Source organism: Anguilla rostrata, chromosome 4, assembly GCF_018555375.3.
Source record: "Anguilla rostrata isolate EN2019 chromosome 4, ASM1855537v3, whole genome shotgun sequence".
NCBI lineage: Eukaryota > Metazoa > Chordata > Actinopteri > Anguilliformes > Anguillidae > Anguilla > Anguilla rostrata.
Genome location: NC_057936.1, coordinates 20,434,235 through 20,451,342, shown reverse-complemented (window position 1 = coordinate 20,451,342; position 17,108 = coordinate 20,434,235). Strand labels below are relative to the sequence as shown.

At 48.4% G+C, this 17,108-nt stretch overlaps 1 protein-coding gene across 9 annotated transcripts in view; it reads left to right on the top strand.

Moving 5' to 3' along the window:
• The window catches only part of LOC135252777 (microtubule-associated protein 4), an 87,789-nt gene that overhangs the window by 18,415 nt on the left and 52,266 nt on the right, over positions 1 to 17,108 (top strand). For 6 of the 9 annotated variants that reach the window (XM_064331262.1, XM_064331269.1, XM_064331266.1 and 3 more), the window contains exons 3-6: positions 1,044 to 1,100; positions 13,956 to 14,069; positions 14,754 to 14,843; positions 16,232 to 16,378. In XM_064331262.1, coding sequence (XP_064187332.1) covers positions 1,044 to 1,100; positions 13,956 to 14,069; positions 14,754 to 14,843; positions 16,232 to 16,378 — 408 coding nt within the window. The remainder of the gene's footprint in view (positions 1 to 1,043; positions 1,101 to 13,955; positions 14,070 to 14,753; positions 14,844 to 16,231; positions 16,379 to 17,108) is intronic. The other 3 variants (XM_064331263.1, XM_064331265.1, XM_064331264.1) reach the window with 3 other exon arrangements.

Genomic DNA, 17,108 nt, shown 5'->3' with positions numbered 1-17,108 from the left:
ACAGCAACACCATAGTACCAACAACTGCAGTATGGTGAAAGAGATGGTAGACCCCACTCATCTGATATGAGGTCAGGTTCATGTTGTCAGAATGGATGGAAAGTGCTTCTACTGTACCTGCTCACCAAGTAATGAGATTACCGCTCATTGTTCCAATAATCTTAACAATTTCTGGTGAACGAGTGTCAATGGAGAGAGCGTGCCAAATCTCCTGTGCTCTTTCACCGGTCACAATTTCTGAGTGTCGGTGAGCGTTAGGGGTTCTCAGAAAATTAAATTTCAGTGCAGGGCTTCATGTTCTCACGAGGTCCCCGGGGAAGAGACGCATCAGTTAATCCCTAGTCATTGTTCGGGCCTGTAAGCCCTCTCTTAAGCATGCTGCACGTTAAGGTGCGGTGATGAGTTGTGGTTAAGAGACCTGCAATCATCATCACGGAATTAGGGGTTTGAGACCCGGCTGGGAGGCCTTCACACCGAACACTCGGTGGACTTCTGCAGCGATGCTCCGTACATTCACTCACGGGTCAGTAAGTGTGGGTCATGCGCTGTGCGGTCCTGGGAAGCTACAGCTGATTAATAATGTTGTGTGAAGCTGGGGGTCTTCCAGCGTCGTGTGGCGGTGTCGTGCTGTGTCACCCGAAGCCTGCGGTTCGGTGGTCTGTTTGCAGTCTCACTGTGTCCCTCTGATAGTGTGTGAGCGTGCCTCCCCTGGACACAGTCTGTGCCTCTTTACGTAGGGAGCAAAGAGGATGCCTGTGATAGAACTGGAACGAGAGAGCCCGTGTCCGGATGTGATCACGCCCGCATGAGGCCTCCGGGGTGTGTGTATGCTCAGGCAGTAACACGTGTGTGTGTCTGTGTGTGTGTGTGTCTGTGTGTGTGCGTGTTTGTGTGCATATTTGTGCATTTGTGTTTGTTTGTGTGTATGACTGTGTGTGTGTATGTCTGTATGTGTGTATGTCTGTGTGTGTATGTTCCTGTGTGTGTGTGTGTGTGTGTGTGTGCATACATGCGTGTGTGTGTGTGCGTGTGTGTGTGAGCAGATGCAGAGCCAGTGTTGGAAAATGGAGAGCAGCAGTCCCATGGGGCACAGAACCCTGGTAAGAGTAAAGCTAAAATTCTGCTCTTTCACCCTCTGACCACCAGAGCTGGTCCCTGACTGGTCTCTCACTCCATTTCACTCCTTAACTTATTTTACTGTCCTTGTTTAGTTCGGTTATGATTTTTTACTTTTTTTTTTTGGTGTGCGTGTCTTTGTTTTCTCTTGGTCATCTTCCTTGTGTAAGTAAAACTGTGTATCTTTAGTTTACGAGGATTTTTGGAAGTTTATGTATGGTGTGTACTGTAGTGTACCATTCTCTTGAATATTCCATTTAGTACGTTTTTTTAAACAAGTTTACTCGTGCATCATCAATCAAACATTTACTAAACATATAACATCGAACATTTGGGCAGCAGTCATGGATGTCAGCCAGTCTCTGACTCAAGTGCTCCTGGGTTTTGAAATCCCTGTGATTGTGTTTCCTCTGTCTAAAAGAAGCTGATCCCCCCATTTACAGCTTTGCATACAGAAGCTGCTGGAATACTGACTAAAGTATTAAGCATAAGTATTAAAGCTGCAGCATGTTTTGAATACAGATGGATACAGTTGCAGTGCGGCTACGCTGTTCTTATTTTAGTTGCTTGCGAGCGGAATAAGAAGTAGGAAAAATTAGGCTTTTGAAGAAGTGCGCAAATTCCCGTTGGCTGTTTAGTCTGTGCCCTCCAGAACGATGAATATGGTGGACTGTGTGCTGAAAGATGACAGTTCCTCAGCAGTCACTGGGAAAAAAACCTATGAGGTCTTCACCGTCTGGGCCATAGAGGGCAGCACCACTGAGACCCAGCGGAAAAACTGTGCGCAAAAAGGTTTTGTCCTGCGGTAAGCCGCACAGTTAAACAAAAACAGGAGCAAGTGAAGTGGCTGCAGTTACAGCGAGGAGGAAATCTGTTTCTCCGGCGTGTTCTTCATCCTGAACAGCGGGGATCGATCTCTGACAGTCTCGCATCTGTTAAACACATTTAAACAGTAAACGTGCATGGGGCTGATGTAGGTGTGGAACAGACAAATCGCATATATTACGGCTTCAGGTACATGGGTAGAAAGAAGATGGTGGATAGAAAAATCCTATTGAATTCCCACTGAATAGGACCACTGAATCCAGTAGTGCAGATATGCAGCCGCTGTTCTTCTGGGTGGCTCTGACGGTGCAATAGCACAGGATTTTGAGGGGTAGCGCACGCTCAGGCTAAATAAGCCCCGATAGGCCTTTCACGTAAAGCTCTCTGCGTTTTTTCCTCTTTCACATCAGCTGAATGGCTTGCTGTTGAGTGTCAGCCCGGCGATAAGGTACGGCTGCCGCTGTCGGCTCTGTCTGGCTGCGCAGTCAGCCACGTTGGGTTTACCTCCTGCTGTTTCCAGCCCTCCGTTAATCCCAGCCTCTCTCGTTCTTCAGCAGTTTCCTCTCCTCGCTGAGTGACACTTCTCTTTTAATCTGATTAGCGTTCTTCTGCGACGCAAAAAATTTTAAGAAGCTGGAATAGCATCCGCTGAGCGACTGTTGGGTAGGCCTCAGCGTTCTCCCTGTGTGCTGCTGGCTGGCGCGTCCCGTCTTTTCAGCTGAGGTGCTGTCTAAGCCAGACAGGCAGAGACCTTTGGCTTTCATTTTTAGCATCCCTATAGAGCAAGTCAAAGCAGGGGTACATGCCTTGGGGAGAATTTTGTTAGTGTGGCGTGCAGGCCCAGTGCTCTTGGGCGTGCAGTCGTGGCTGTCTTCCCATCCCTGGTGTACTGCCTCACCCTGTGGGGGACGGCTTGCGGGGATCATAAACAGGGACTGAGGAACTGACGCCATGGTAAAGCTGTTTTCTTTGTGTGTTCATCTATCATCTTGCTCTTTATCAACAGCGTATTGTCTAAATGTAGGTTCTGGTGATTTAGTTAGTCAGATAACTGACAGATTTTTTGGCCAATTTTTTAGGATCCTTGCTGAGTTCAGTGTATGTACGTAGGCGTTTGCATCAGTAATTTGGGTGCGTGCGTGTGTGTGGATGCGTTCGTGCCTTATTTTTAGTTGAATCCGTTTCATATTTTTAGTTTCAACATTTTCTTTCATGCGTCATTCTTAAAATACTACCCTTGTGTGTTTGCTGTTGTAAATGCATGGGGGAGGGGGATGGGGGAGCTTGTGCATGAGGCAGAGAGCCAGTATAAACTGCAGTAGCCCATCACAAAGCTTTTTGCGCAGGTCAGATGAAAGTGCTTTTAACGCAGATCGCTCAGAAAAACGCTTTCGGATCCAAAATTGATTTAGAAATGAGCGCTTGCCCGTGTTGCCCTCTGGCGACATTGCGGGCACCACTCTCTCTGACTGGGGAAAGCGAAAAGCTTTGAAGGGAAAGATCTATACCTGGCTGCCCTGCATGTTGGCAGGCCTGCGCATGCGACTGCAGAATGCTGGTATATCACCAACAGTGGGTGTGCCCCTCCCACCTCTGTGATGTCACTAAGCGCCGGGACACTGCACGTGCATCTGCATGCTGTGGTCGGCAGAACCCGCACCCGCCCACGACAGGACTGTAGTGTACAGGAGGGCGGGGCTTCAGGCAGTGGGCGTGGCTCTGATTGCATCGTCCACTCTGTGGGCTTTGGTTGCCACCCAGGTTCTCAGTTATTTTGTTATAACGTGGACGTTTTCATGATGAGCTCTCAGCAGTTTACAGTCTGTCAGCTAATGTGGAGATGTGATGAACAAGGAACACCTAGAAAGAATGACAGTGCTTTTTTGGAATACCACACAGTGAATCTGCAGATATTCTAAATAAGATGAACTCTCTAAATAGGTTATGTAACTCTTGAAATAGGTTATGTAAAGACTTATTCTCATTTTAGGGATTAGAAATAATCTTTAGAGGACGCCTTTAGTAAAATGTCCTCAGGGTGGCGCCATTGCGCCAATACATGATATTTTTTTTAACCTGCGGAGGCTTTTTTGATGTACATCAGATGCATTAATCATCATTATTATTTAGCTGTCGTTTGGGGAGAAGTGAAACCCAGTAGAACAGTGAACTAGGTCAATTCATTGAGAACATGAGTTGCAAGCCAAAGCCAGAAGACCTGACTGGTTGTGCTATGGCGTAGTACGGGGTCTGCATGGAGGGGCTTGTTTGGCATGCCTGTGGTGGGCGGGGTTTGTGGGCAGTTCTGATCCTGTTGTGAATCTCCACTAACCAGCATTCTTATTCTCTCCCTGTCACTCCTTATCCCCCCCTCCCCTCAACCATGCCCACTGTACTCTGTCCTCCATCATAACTGACACCTTCTATCTCCCCTCTCTGGTCCCTCATTCCTCTTCTGATTTTCATCCTCTCCTTTTCATTTTTATTTCTTTACCACACATTTTTATCCTTCCTGTCATCCTTCTTTATTCTTTTACCTCATCTTTGTCCTCCCTGTTCCCTCTTGTCTTCTCTCTCCCAAACCTACGCTTCCAGAGGATTAGCCTGCCGCAGACTTGACTGACCCCCCCCCCATTGTTGCGGCTTTGCGCCCCTTGCCCCCGCCCTCACTGCCTCTGCCATCGCTTGCAGGCTAAGTAGGAACCCGAAGACACGCCCCCCCCCCTTCTCCAAATGTTCACACCCTGCTATCAGAACTGTGAGAGCTCCTACACCCACCACCCCCCCTCTTCAGCTCATTTCGTGGGACCCCATCCAGGGTTGAGGAGACTAGGAGGGGGGCAGCACCAGAAATGCCAAAAACACACAGTCGCACTTAAACGCAGACAAAATAGCAGACGCACACCAGATCGCCAATCCTAATGGACTTTTTGTATTGTCCATTCAGAGTAAAGAAAAAAGTGAGACCCTGTGGCAGTGTCATAGCTGTGGATAAGAGCATGGGAGTGCAGTCCCCCCCCCCCCCACCCCCTCAGATCTGGGCCGGGTGCCTTCCTGCACATGTTCCTTATCTGGGCTCCTCTTATCTTCTGCTCCTGGAGGGTTCACTTCAGTCACATACACTTCCCATTGCAGTGATCAGTGCCGCCTAAGTGGACTGATAATCACCTGTAGTCAGAACCCAGTCCAGTTTCCGTTTCTGCCGAGCTCTCTGTGTGTGAGGGGTGACGTACAGCACTGAGGCTGGAGAGCTGAGGTAGATTAAAGAGATGGTTCAGAGATAGACCAGGAGTTTACACAGCCCCACAGAAGGGATTATCAGATAGCTTCACAGCACCGCAAGGGAGGGAAGAGGGAGAGATTCACTCGATAAAAACAAATGTCAAGAAAACTTTGCGAAAGGAAATTTAGGACAGGATGGTGTTCGATTTCTATCTTGCACCTTCTCCCACGTTCTTCGAAGAGAACAGACGCTCACAGAATCGCACGCCAATCCCAGTGTCCTCTCCTACTTCCAGTCCTTATGGAGGAAACGTCCGTTTCGCGGTCCGGTCGTGACAGCACACAAACAATAACACTGCCAGCAAAAAAGTTTTCTGACGTCACCGCTTCTCAGCAGTTTTACATGACAGCGACTCCCAAGGTTGCTTTTCTACCGCGCTCCGATGCTTCAGTGACAGTGAATGGATTCGTGCTGTCTGTGGGTTTGCTTGTGCGTTTGTCTGTGTGCAGGTTTATCATGAGGAGAGACAGCTGTAAGTCTATGAATATCTGTCTATTCTCTCTTTCTCTTCTCTGCTTGCCATTGTCTTTCTCTCTCAGACACACACTCACACACATACAAACACAGGCCCGCACGTACACTGCACACATGATTTATCCTTGACTCGGATAAGAGCTTGCAGCTAATCACTAACAGAGCTGTTTGTTTGTGTCTCTGTTTGTTTGTTTGTGAAACCTTGGTTTGTGCATTTTTGGAATGCATTTTCTGTTGCTTTGTCCATGTTGTTTTGAGACATTGTTGATGGGCAATGTTTTTTACCATTTTGTTTTTGTCACACGCATACAATAGGGAACATTTGTTGTTACTGGGCCATCAGCTTTGGTTGCGATGATTCTCCACCATTGAGCACACTTTTTTCCAATTACATTACAGCCACTTAGCAGATGCTCTCTTCCTGGATGGCTTAGTAGAGAAGGAAGAGAACATCATAACCATTAGTCTCTGGAATACAATTGTGCGATATCCCCTAGAAGGCACAGTAGGCCTGTGTGTCATCAAGAAGTGTAAATTTAGCCACACAAACCCAACAATTTGTCCTGTAAACAAAAGTAAATCCTACTACACAGCTGACCGATCTTTACACAGATATACGTACTGTGTAGCATGATTATTCCAAAAGGAAATCCAAAAAGAAAGAAAGAGGATAGCTAAAGAGGGTCAGGGGAGCCGTGGTGGACGTTCGGCCTGCGTTGGAAGATGGGCAGGGTCACTGCTGACCTGGTTGCCATTAGAAGCTGATTCTCCACTTTGGTCCCCACACCTGTGACTGTGGACCTCACAGCTGGTCACCATGCTGCTCAGTGGTAGCAGGTGGTTGCATTTGTCAGTTCGCCCACTTTTCCCATTTTCCGCGACCCCATTTTCATTCTCAATCACTCTGTTCAGAGGTATAGTACAATAATTCAAAGACCCGTAGTAGAAACGGCTATTAAATTGGTCACTGATTGATGTTTAGCTGTGTAAAAGAGCACCAACCATGTTGCACACGTGTTGTCAAAGTGTGTAGAAGAAGAGCAGGGTACGCAGTGGACCGACATCCCATTTTGCCACTCTGACCTCAGCCTCTCTGTCAGTCACAATGGTCTGTGAAAGGCTGTGGCCCCGCCCGCTGCTGTAGTTGTGTAGACAAACCCAGCGCCTTTTATAATCTCTCTGTTCATACTCTGTACTAATAAACTCTTAACACACAGATGAGAGTTTGCTCTGAGTTATTTTTCCCTTTCGAACGGGATCTGCCTTAACCGTTGCGGAATTTGTGTGTCCGTGACTCCCCCCTCGAAGCCTGTCCTTCTCTCCTCTGTGTTTCCTGATCTCTTTAAGATTTATTTTTTGCCCGGTCTCGCGTCCTCCTTGACCTCGCACAGAAAGAGACGCCTCGCACGGCACTCAGTGGGGATTTTTGTTTTCTTGATTGCACGGTGTGAAAAATGGTACAGCGTTCAGAACGCATTTATCAGGGTGCCGACTGAAGAGCCTCTTTTGTTCAAGATGAGATTTTTTGTGTGATTACATAACACATGCTGGCCTTTTTATTTCAAGGATCACACAACTATGAAACCACCTTGGAAAACAGTGCCTCTTGTGTATTAAACCTTGCCTCTTGAATGTTTAAGACGTTCCTTTCATTTCCTTTCACTCTCTCTCTCTCTCTCTCTCTCTCTCTCTGTCTGTCTGTCTCTCTCTCTCTCTCGTCCTTATCTTATAAGGAATTGCTCATGCAGTTCCAACTCTAGACATTTATTTCTTCTTGCCTGGGTACAGTTTCTCCCCCATAAAACTTGAAGAATCAAGTAAAGAAAAACTCTGCAAGTGTGGAATCCTGCATGGATCCCGTCTTATTTAAACTTCTTTTCCCCACTCTGGCACGCTGCTCTGTGAGGGTGTGACAGTGTGGTGGCTCTAGCCCTGGTCTCCGGGGAGCTGGGATGTGCCATCGCTCTGTTTGGCTGCTCGCTGGGGAAGTCTCTGGGGCAGAACCATGTGGGTCAGCCTGGCCTACTTCGGGGCTGCAGCTGCAGGTGGAGCTACCGCACAGCAGATGTGTGCCTGGCTGGGGATTGGCTCTGCCCCTGTCTGGAGCCAGGAGTGGGCCGGCGCTCAGCCGCAGCCACGCCCCCCAGCTGGCTTCGCTGGGAGCCTGATTAATGGGGCTCGCCTGCTCCTATGACAGTAAATAAATAAAGAAGGGAAATAACGCAGGCTGTGGGGCCTAAAAATAATCCGTAACGCGGCGGCTGATGTGGGCCGCTGCACTGCAGATACAGGAGCACTTTGCTCAATCAGATTTCTTCCTTCTTTCTCTCTGCCCTTGTTTAATTATGCAGGTAGTCTCTAAGTTCTTCATTTCAAATACCTCTCTGGAATGAAGACCGTGAAAAAGATCCAGAACAACTACTCCACCTGTTTGCTCAATGCTAAGGTGATGCTGATGTTGCTTTCCGCAGTTCTGTTGCGATTCAACAAAGCGGTGATTCTTGAGTCGTAGTCCATAGAGGGCTATGGAACAAATCAATATTTACCCATGCACTAAATATATTTTAATTAGAGAAATCATACATTCTAATAGATAGCACATGCTAACTGTCCAAGGTGGAGAAAAAGCAGGAAGCCCTTTTCCCTGAAACGTTAGTAAATCCTTTGAAGCGATGGCTTAATAAACCACGCCACAGCCTCCCAGAGATGCCATCTCGGACGTTAGCTTAAGGAGATTCCCGACCAACACGGAGGAAGGCTCCCCAGCGTTCTGAGGCCGAGGGCACCCGGCGGCCACCTCCCGGCCAAAGGCGAGGACCACGCTGGGCAGCGCCCGCCGCTGTTTGACACGGTGCCCCCGCTGCTGCGGCGGCCTCCGCTCCGACCTGCCCTCGCGTCCATTAACGCGCCGACGGAGGTCCCGTTATGATTCATTCTTCTATGAATTGAACTGAAGCTCTTCGCAGAGGGAGGGCGCTGAAAGACGAGGCCTGTGGAGTGCAGCAGAGCCGGTGGCGTGCTGAGACTCCTGTTATTGATGTCCTGAGGGAGGAAAAGAGTCAGACAGCCAGCAGAGCTGTGGTAAAACCGCAGGGCGTGTGTGCATTCGTTGCAAAACAGGTGTTGTGCTTTTTTCTTTGTAAACAGTTTAGAAAGGCTTGAATGACATTCAACGCACAATGAGTCCTTTCCTTGTCACTTTGTGTGTGTGAATGAAAGCTTGCCATGCGTTCACTGATGTGGTTCAGGTTAAATTTAAATGTACCAAAATTGTCACAGTCGCATTGCATCTCGTCTCCTGGACCTGCAACTCCTGGACCGTCGAACTAACCTCAATTTCAGTATTGCAGTAGCATGCTACTGTGGAATCTCACATGCTCACTGCTTCTCCATTCACTGTTGTTTCCTGTATCACTGAAGGTCAGTTCCTTTTAAATTCAATCAGTCCAGTGAATTGAACTTTTTTGTCAGGCCTTTGTTGGCTTAACAGACCTCTGCACCTTTGTGGAGGCTTCAGCCGAAATAAGTTCCATGAGTTTCCAGGTCAGCCTCTGAAATGTGCAGCATCGCCTTCCTGAGGCTTGTGCTGGCTTCAGCGCGATTTCCTCTGGTCCCTCAGAAGTGATAAAGCTAACGGCTTAGGTAAGGCTAAGGGAATTTGTGCGGTAGCGTGTCCAGAGGTTTTTACTTCATGATTTCATCTAGATGCACATCCATGCAATAACCTGCCCCCCCCCCCCCCCCCAAGCCCCCACCCCGGCCAAACAGCCAAATCCTCCCCGGCATTTTTGCATAGGTTCTTATTTGTGGGATGAACGTTATAAGCCCTCGAAAAATTATGTAAGGCTTGGCCTTAATACGTCAGATGAATGCCAGAGATCAATCCGATGTCGTAGAGGGCTCTTCACGGCAGCCGTCACAGGCAGATTTGCAAATAGGAGCGTACACCGTGCGGCGCGCGGGGGCCGCTGCACGCTGAGCATGCTCAGCCCCAGGGAGACGCCGCCTCCTGCCTGTCTGTGGGTCCGCTCCCATCCACCTTCAGCGCCAGGGCCTTTCCACACGACCCGCAGCGGACTGAACGTGGTCAAGGCGGAAATGCAGAGGGGCGTTTCAAAACCAAAAAACTAAAACCAGAGAACAACCGCTTCAGTTTCGGGCCGAAGTCCTGTGGGATACTTGGCTTTTCTGCTGCGCTTTGTGTTCCCGTTTCCTGGCATAATCCCCTGTGAGTGCAGCTTCTCACTTGTAACAGTCCGGGTGAGGAGCAGCACAGGAGCAGCACAGGAGCAGCAAAGGAGCAGCACAGGAGCGTGTGCCGAGAACCGACGGCCTTTTTCAGCTGCGCAGAAACAAGCAGGGCTCACGCTCATGTTTTAATTTGTGTAGGCCCAAGTACTCTATTTCAGGTTTTTCATGTCCTGATGCTGTCTTTGTCTGAACAAATTTATAAATCACAGGGCAGTTTGCACCTTGCAGTCAGCTCCCATTAAGCCTAGGCGTTTGTAAGCAATCAAGAAAGGATTGTGAGTTGAGAGTACAAAAATGTGAACGCTTTTGATTGGCGTAACTCCTGGTTCCAAAAGGACATCTGCCACCTGCATGGTGTTTATTCAAAGGCAGTGACTGGCAGAGGGGTGTGGTCATTAGCCAGAGGGGAGGGATGCTTTGATGGCTGCTCCAGGCCCTTGCCGCGCTGGCTTCACTCACTGTTAACTCGCTCGCTGGTTTACATAGGCGGCTTGGTGGCGCTTTAGCCTGGGATTAGCGCATCCGCCGCAGTGGGAGGGGCCCTTACCGCGCATCAGCGGAGCGACCGGCGCTCTCCTCCGCGCACTTCCACCATCGCACGGCTGCACACTCTTTTCAGGAAGCAGCCTGACTGAGTAATGACTGGGGATAAATATAGAGCGAGGTCCGCATGTCCTGGGAGAGAGAGGGAGAGAGAGAGGGAGGGAGGGAGAGATGTATAGAGAGCGGGAGAGTTGGAGAGTGAGAGAACGAGAAAGCTAGCGCCGGGAGGAGTGCAGCAGTGCCGAAGTGGGTCAGACAGAGCGAAATAGTGCGGGAGGAGACGCAGGGAAGGGCGACTGCTAAAGCATAGAAGAAGAGACTCCAGGCGAAAGCACTCAGACGTTCAGGGTGAACAACGGCCAAATATGGCTCTCCCTGTCGAGGTGTCCCTCCAGTAACCCCCCAGCCCCCGGCCGGCTTTATTTCATTTTCTCTTCAGAACGCTGGAAAGCACATCGAGGCTTTTTTCGGCACAGTTTGGTTATGTGCCGGCTAATTGGCTTGTTGACCGAGCAGCAGGGGGGTCGTGATGACTCCTCGTCCTGTCCGCTATTGCGAGTGTGACTCAGCGGTTTGGGGCCCAGGCGCCTGGAGCCGTCGGTGCACTGGCTGCTTCATTTCTGCTGTTGAACCCGAGCCACACTTTCAGTGCGTTTTCACAGGCTTAGCTCTGCACTTAGCATAAGTGACCGTTTAACACTCGCTCCTGTGCTGTTCTGTGTTACTTGGCAGTATCCCCCTCAGAATTTTGGAAGCTGAGCCTCAGGAAACAGCTTTCTCATATCTGTCTCGAGAATCTTGAATTCCCAGCCCTAGCCTGGACAGGCTCCATCACATGTGTCCATCAAAAAACAGTTACGCTCCAGGACATACAACCATAAGCCAAGGATTAATCGTCCCTGTCATTACATTACATAACATTCATCACACTCATTTAGCAGACACACTCATTTAGTATCCAAAGTCACTTACAATGCAAGAGTCTATGCATGTCCACTTAAATAATAGGAGCAACAGTGCCACATTACATTACATTACATTTATTTGGCAGATGCTTTTATCCAAAGCAACGTACTATAACTGCCTACCGAAGGTCATTGGAACAACTACAAAACACAGGTCCAATAAGGTACAATACTTATTATGTAACAGTTATTCATAGCCATGAACAAGTTAAGTCTAATTTACCCATTCACATACGAATGAGCATATATGAAACATCATTAAGTAGTAATGTACATTTACGTAGTGTACTAACCTAGCATAGTTAACTTATGAATTTGCATGTCTCTCTTCTTCCAGCTTTAGAGTGCAGCTTATTCTGTTCCACTGCGCATATTCATGCGACCCTGTAACGGACGAGCTGCAAATGCATTGTAATCCTGACATTTAGCCCGAGCTCCGCTCAATATCGATCCAAGAAATGTGCTTGGCCCTTTCCGGCCTTGCACGCCAGCTGAGCGCTGATGCGATCAGCACATCCTCTCCAGCTTCTGAGAGAGCGGCACCGTCCGCTCTGGCCAGAAACAGGAACGAAGCAGCCCAGGTTTGACGTTGCCTTGAACTTTTGCTACACACAGCATCAAAGTGCGTTTCATGAAAGTTTTATGCGGTAAATGAGTCATTCAGATCGCTAGCGTTAGCACTCGCGTCCTCTCTTTCAGTGCCACATTTCCTCCTCTCTAAAGTGCTGTAATTCGACGCCACAGGACCTGCGGGTCTGGTGCTGAGTAGCTCCTTTCTTCCTGCGAGGTGTGCAGAACTGGCGTTTTCGGGCGAGGGAGCCGCTGACGTGCTTCGTGTCGCGCGCTATTTGCACACGTATCGGGGAGGCCAGCGGGGACCTGCGAAGCAACACGCTGGGTTTCTGAGCGTTTCAGCGTTACTCATAACTGCAGAGAGCAGCGGTTTGATTCGGAGAAGAAAGGGAATTTGTTATTATCCCCTTGAAAACCCCAAGGGATTGCAGATGTGGTCGCCTGGGGAGGGTGAACACAGCCATAGTGCGGTTGATTTACTGTAGGCAGTGAATTGGTTTTGGGACAACAAACTGGACAATACTTAAAATGGTCTCAAGCAACAGTGCATATCTCTAAACTGTAAATGCAGTTTGAAAAGGACACAAATATAGGCCAAGTGTACTATACTTACAGCAGCTGGGTAAATGGAGCCAAGATACTGGGAATTCATCAGTTGCAGTTTTTGCATCGCGGCAAGTTTGTGTGTCTGCGTGCATGTGTGTGCATGTGTGTGTGTGTGCGTGCGTGCGTGCGTGCGTGTGTGTGTGTGTGTGTGTGCACGTGTCTATGTTAATATACAAAGTGTGCTTATGGCTAATCTTCCTCTGTGCCTTTAGGAAGCACCCTGGATAGTGGCAACCAGCCATCATTGACAAATGCCTCACTGGATTATTATAGAAAAACTTTGATTTAATGACAGTTTAAGGCCAGATTGATTGCATGATTGACAGTCATTTTAGTTGATTAATTGTGATTGATTGATTGATTTTTATTTTTTAAAAGAATGTATACAGCATTGGATGCAGGTTCTGCCCAGAGGATGGCACATCAAAGCATTAGCAACACTTATTCTGATTTGGTCCTCTGTCTCAAGACAAAACATCAAATCGCATACAACAGACAATAAACAGTCAATATGTCAGGACACTCAATATATGTACTGGACTGAGGTCATATATATTAAGATTAATTTTTGTCCTGTAAGATTGAGACCAGACAGCAGTATATCTGCAAAACTGCTAGCTTTAGTGTTGTCTGCTGCTCATGGAGCTTATGGAAATTTTCCAGTGAAAAGTTGAAACAGGAGAAGTGTGTTTGTGGTGGAGGAAAGAGGCTCTTGGTGGTGTCCTGTCCACTCTCGTCACTGTCAGCCTCTGGTTCTGGCTGGGCGGTGCGGTGGGGGCGGGGGTGGGGGGGTGGGGGGTTGTTTTTTAAGGATGTATCGCTCTCACTGCGGGCGAAACAGCCACATTAGATAAGGCTGAGGCCGTGGCTGAATCAAAACGTCCACCCAAACGCCAGCAGGGGCCTGCCAGAGCCGGACAGGGGGTCCAGCCCCCCCCCCGAGACAGCATCGCGGGCCGGGTGTGGGGCGAGCCTTCGCTGATGCCCGGGCTGTCATGTGAGATCATTGGGAAGTCTGGACCTCACACTGCTAAAAGACAGCTCTCAGTTGTTGTCCTGGTCGCTAAAGTAGGATGGTTACACAATACAGAGCCTAGCGGATTATAAGAAAAAGTACGTTTTCATTTCCTGGGTAACACTACTGTTAAATACCAGGATGTGTGTACAGGAGCAGATGCTGCATAATTTGTTGTTCAAAACGATCCTGAAGGTGAGTGTAGAATATCGTCCATGTAATTAGACAATGGTTGGTATATTGTATAGTGATGCGTCAACAATCAGAGGGAACTAATGTGGGGTGACTTTTCTTTCCGCTACAGCAGGTCTGGCAGTGACGCTGGGAGGACAGAAACCAGCGCAGCGCCCGGAACCACAGGGGGAAGTGCGCCCCCACCCAACAGAACAGCGTGTCTTCGCAACAGATTTTCTGTCAGGTAAGAGGAATTCTCTCTTTGTTTCCATACGCCACTGTCAATACCCTGTGCTGCACCTAATGACACATGCCATTTTTGAACACTCCTGTAGCTGTAATATGCTCAGAACACATCTGTAATGTTAAACCAAAGCCGTAACACTCCCACAATGCCTTAGCAATTCCGAGAGAATGTTTATACGGTAGCTGCGGACCCCTTAATCTTCTTAACTTAATTCTGTACGCTTCCTCGCCAGCCGCCGAGTCCTTGTCGAGCTTTACCAAGGCTACGAGTTGGCAGGTCCTCATAAATCAGAATCTCTCCCAGTAGAGCATCCTCGTTCTAAAGCACGGCTTTATTTAGGATCTTAGATGTGCGTCGCTGTACCAAGCTGCAACCGTTTTTCAGTTCTACCGTTTTTCTACCGATTCTGAGAGTGGAATTTAAAATGATATAACCATTAAGAAGAAACGTTTTGGATTTTTTAATCAAGGCATCCTGCAAATAGCTGTATTGCGCATGTATTTAACTGTTCAGGATGTGAATATTTCATGATCAAAAGAGGACATTCTGGGTATTGGCGCTAAATGATTTTAGCCTCGACAGTCGCTCTCTTCCCTGTCTGCTAGTCAGTCTGATCGATGGCTGTAAACTAAGCGAGCTTCGCCCTTGTCTGCCTCTCATAGCTCCTCCCTCTCTCCACAGGCTCAATGATGTCTGGGTTTGGGAATCAGTGGGACAGCCAGCCAATAGCCCCCCAGATGCAAGGCGGGGGCCTGATGGGCACTTTCCCAGGTCATTATCTTTACTGCTCCCATGTGAAATAACCAGACTGTATTTGCTGTATGGTTATAGCATTTTGGCTACATCAATCGCCACTTTAGTTCATTTCTATTCTTCTTGCTTTGTTGTGGCCACGAGGGAACTGACAACCCAGATAAATCCATTGTTGATTGATGCTTTCACGGTGCTTTTGCGTTCTTGTCTTTGGTTATGCAGCACATTAAATCTGTGTTCTTCTGAGTACTGAGTAATAAAGTAGGTCATAATGATTGAAGGAGAGTAATCTGGGAAAATCTATACAGTACCCTGATCACGGCACGATACAATAATCAGTGTTTTTGTTAGAAAATATTTTTAATACGGTCAGACTTGCAGTAGATTATTGCAACACTGTGCTTTTTTAAGTCATTGAAGATTTGCAGACAAAAGTATGCAGTTGTTTGTTGTTTTTTTTTGTAAATGCTAAGTAATGTTTGAAACCATTTCAAGCCATTTTATGAAAAGTTGTGATTACTTAATAGAGCAAAACACTTAAAACTCCACGTTCACCTCTTGCAGTATAACGCACCGTGCGTGGGAATGCAGAAGGTTTGTTTATATTTAATTGCCAGGCTGTTTTCCTGTCCTTCGGTCACAATGCCACGATTGTCTTGTAGCGACAGGCATTATTATGGAGGCGAAATGGCATTTCAGACTGAGATGAACCGGATCGCTGTGACTTTGAGTCACGCGTCCTCTCTGAGTCGGGGGTCTGAAAATGGAGTCGGCGGTGTGAGGGCGCTGTCTGCCGCAGAACGGCCCGCCGCCACGCGTGTCACCGCCGGGGAGCAGCGCAAACGGAAGCCATTTTTGATGGCGCAGCTCGTTTTGAGCCGACCGCATCGGCGGCTTCGATCGATGCCTCGCCGTGTCGTCTTTCCGTTTGTCAGGACCCGAGAGGGGGTCGGCTTCCCCGTCCCTCACGCCAGCGACACGGAAAACTCTCTCCCCTCATCCTCTCCCGTTCTCCTACCGGTGATATTTGGTCTGGACTTTTCAGGGAAGATGTTGCCAGGCGGTCCTGATTTGAGAGGACGAGTGCATATTAATGCGTTTGGAGTGTAGCAGGGGAAGAGGCATTCAAATGCCTTTGTCTGCCTTAGCTGTCTGAGATTAATGTTCACTTAAGCATGGCACTCAATAGTCTAATTGTGCTTGCAAGATTGGAGACACCTTGCACAAGCTGTGGAGAGGATGACTAATGCTTATACATTGGTTAACCCTTCACAGCCAGTTCCCTTTTGATTTCACCAGGGCGTGTTTTCACTAGGGTCTGCAGCGCTGCAGGTTTAGTAATGTGTGCGTTGTGCACCTTGTCACTGAAGCCACTCTTCCGCATGGCTTTATCTGTTGTGTCACAGGCTTCTCCCAGCCCGGAATGGTGAACATGGATGTGGGGATGGCTCCCTTCCAGACAGAGAGACCCCCCAGCATCGCTGAGCCTCAGAAGTCTCCCCTGTCGCTCGCCTCCGAACCCCAGAAACAGCCCCCGCCGTTCTCTTCCCCAGGTAAGGGAGGGAAAGGACTTTCTGATTGGTCAGGTGACCACCGGACTCTCACAGAAACGTGTGCGAGGATTTTGTTATTTGCACAGGTTATTGAAATTGTCTGTGTTTTCTTCTATCCTGTGTGTGTGTGAGCATGTGTGTGTCTGTGTGTCTGTGTGCACGTGTGTGTATGTGTGTGCCGCAAGTAAGAATACCACTTAAATTTCATCTAAAAATGATGTAATCCACTATTTCTACAGAAACCAGAAACCATAGACTAAACATAGACGTAACCTTTGTCAGTACTGCAGCGTGGTGAATAGGCCAGATGTGGAGTTTAGGGAGACTCTCCCAGTGGTCTCAGTGTTCCACCCGCAGGCAGGACCGTGCAAAGCAGCCTGGCCAGTAGGCCGTGTGGTAAAACATATTGGCAGCCTGATGTGTGCAATGAGAATAGCATGTTGCCAGCTTGGGGTACAGCGTGTTCGGAGATAAACGTGCAATTAGATTGTCTCAGGAGAGTCGTGTCGTGCACCGACAGCAATCTAGCCTGTGAGCCCCTGGTGAGTCTTTTGGAGGTGCTAATGCAGCGATTACTTCCTGGGAGCCGTTCCTGTTTTCAAACCCACCATTTCCCTCGTGGAAGGAGCCCAGTTGCCAAAGAGCCAAACCTTGTGTTGAGTGCAAAGCCAGATTCAGACTTTATCATTGAGTTGGAGTGCTGGAAAGGATTCATAACAGTTCAGTGCGG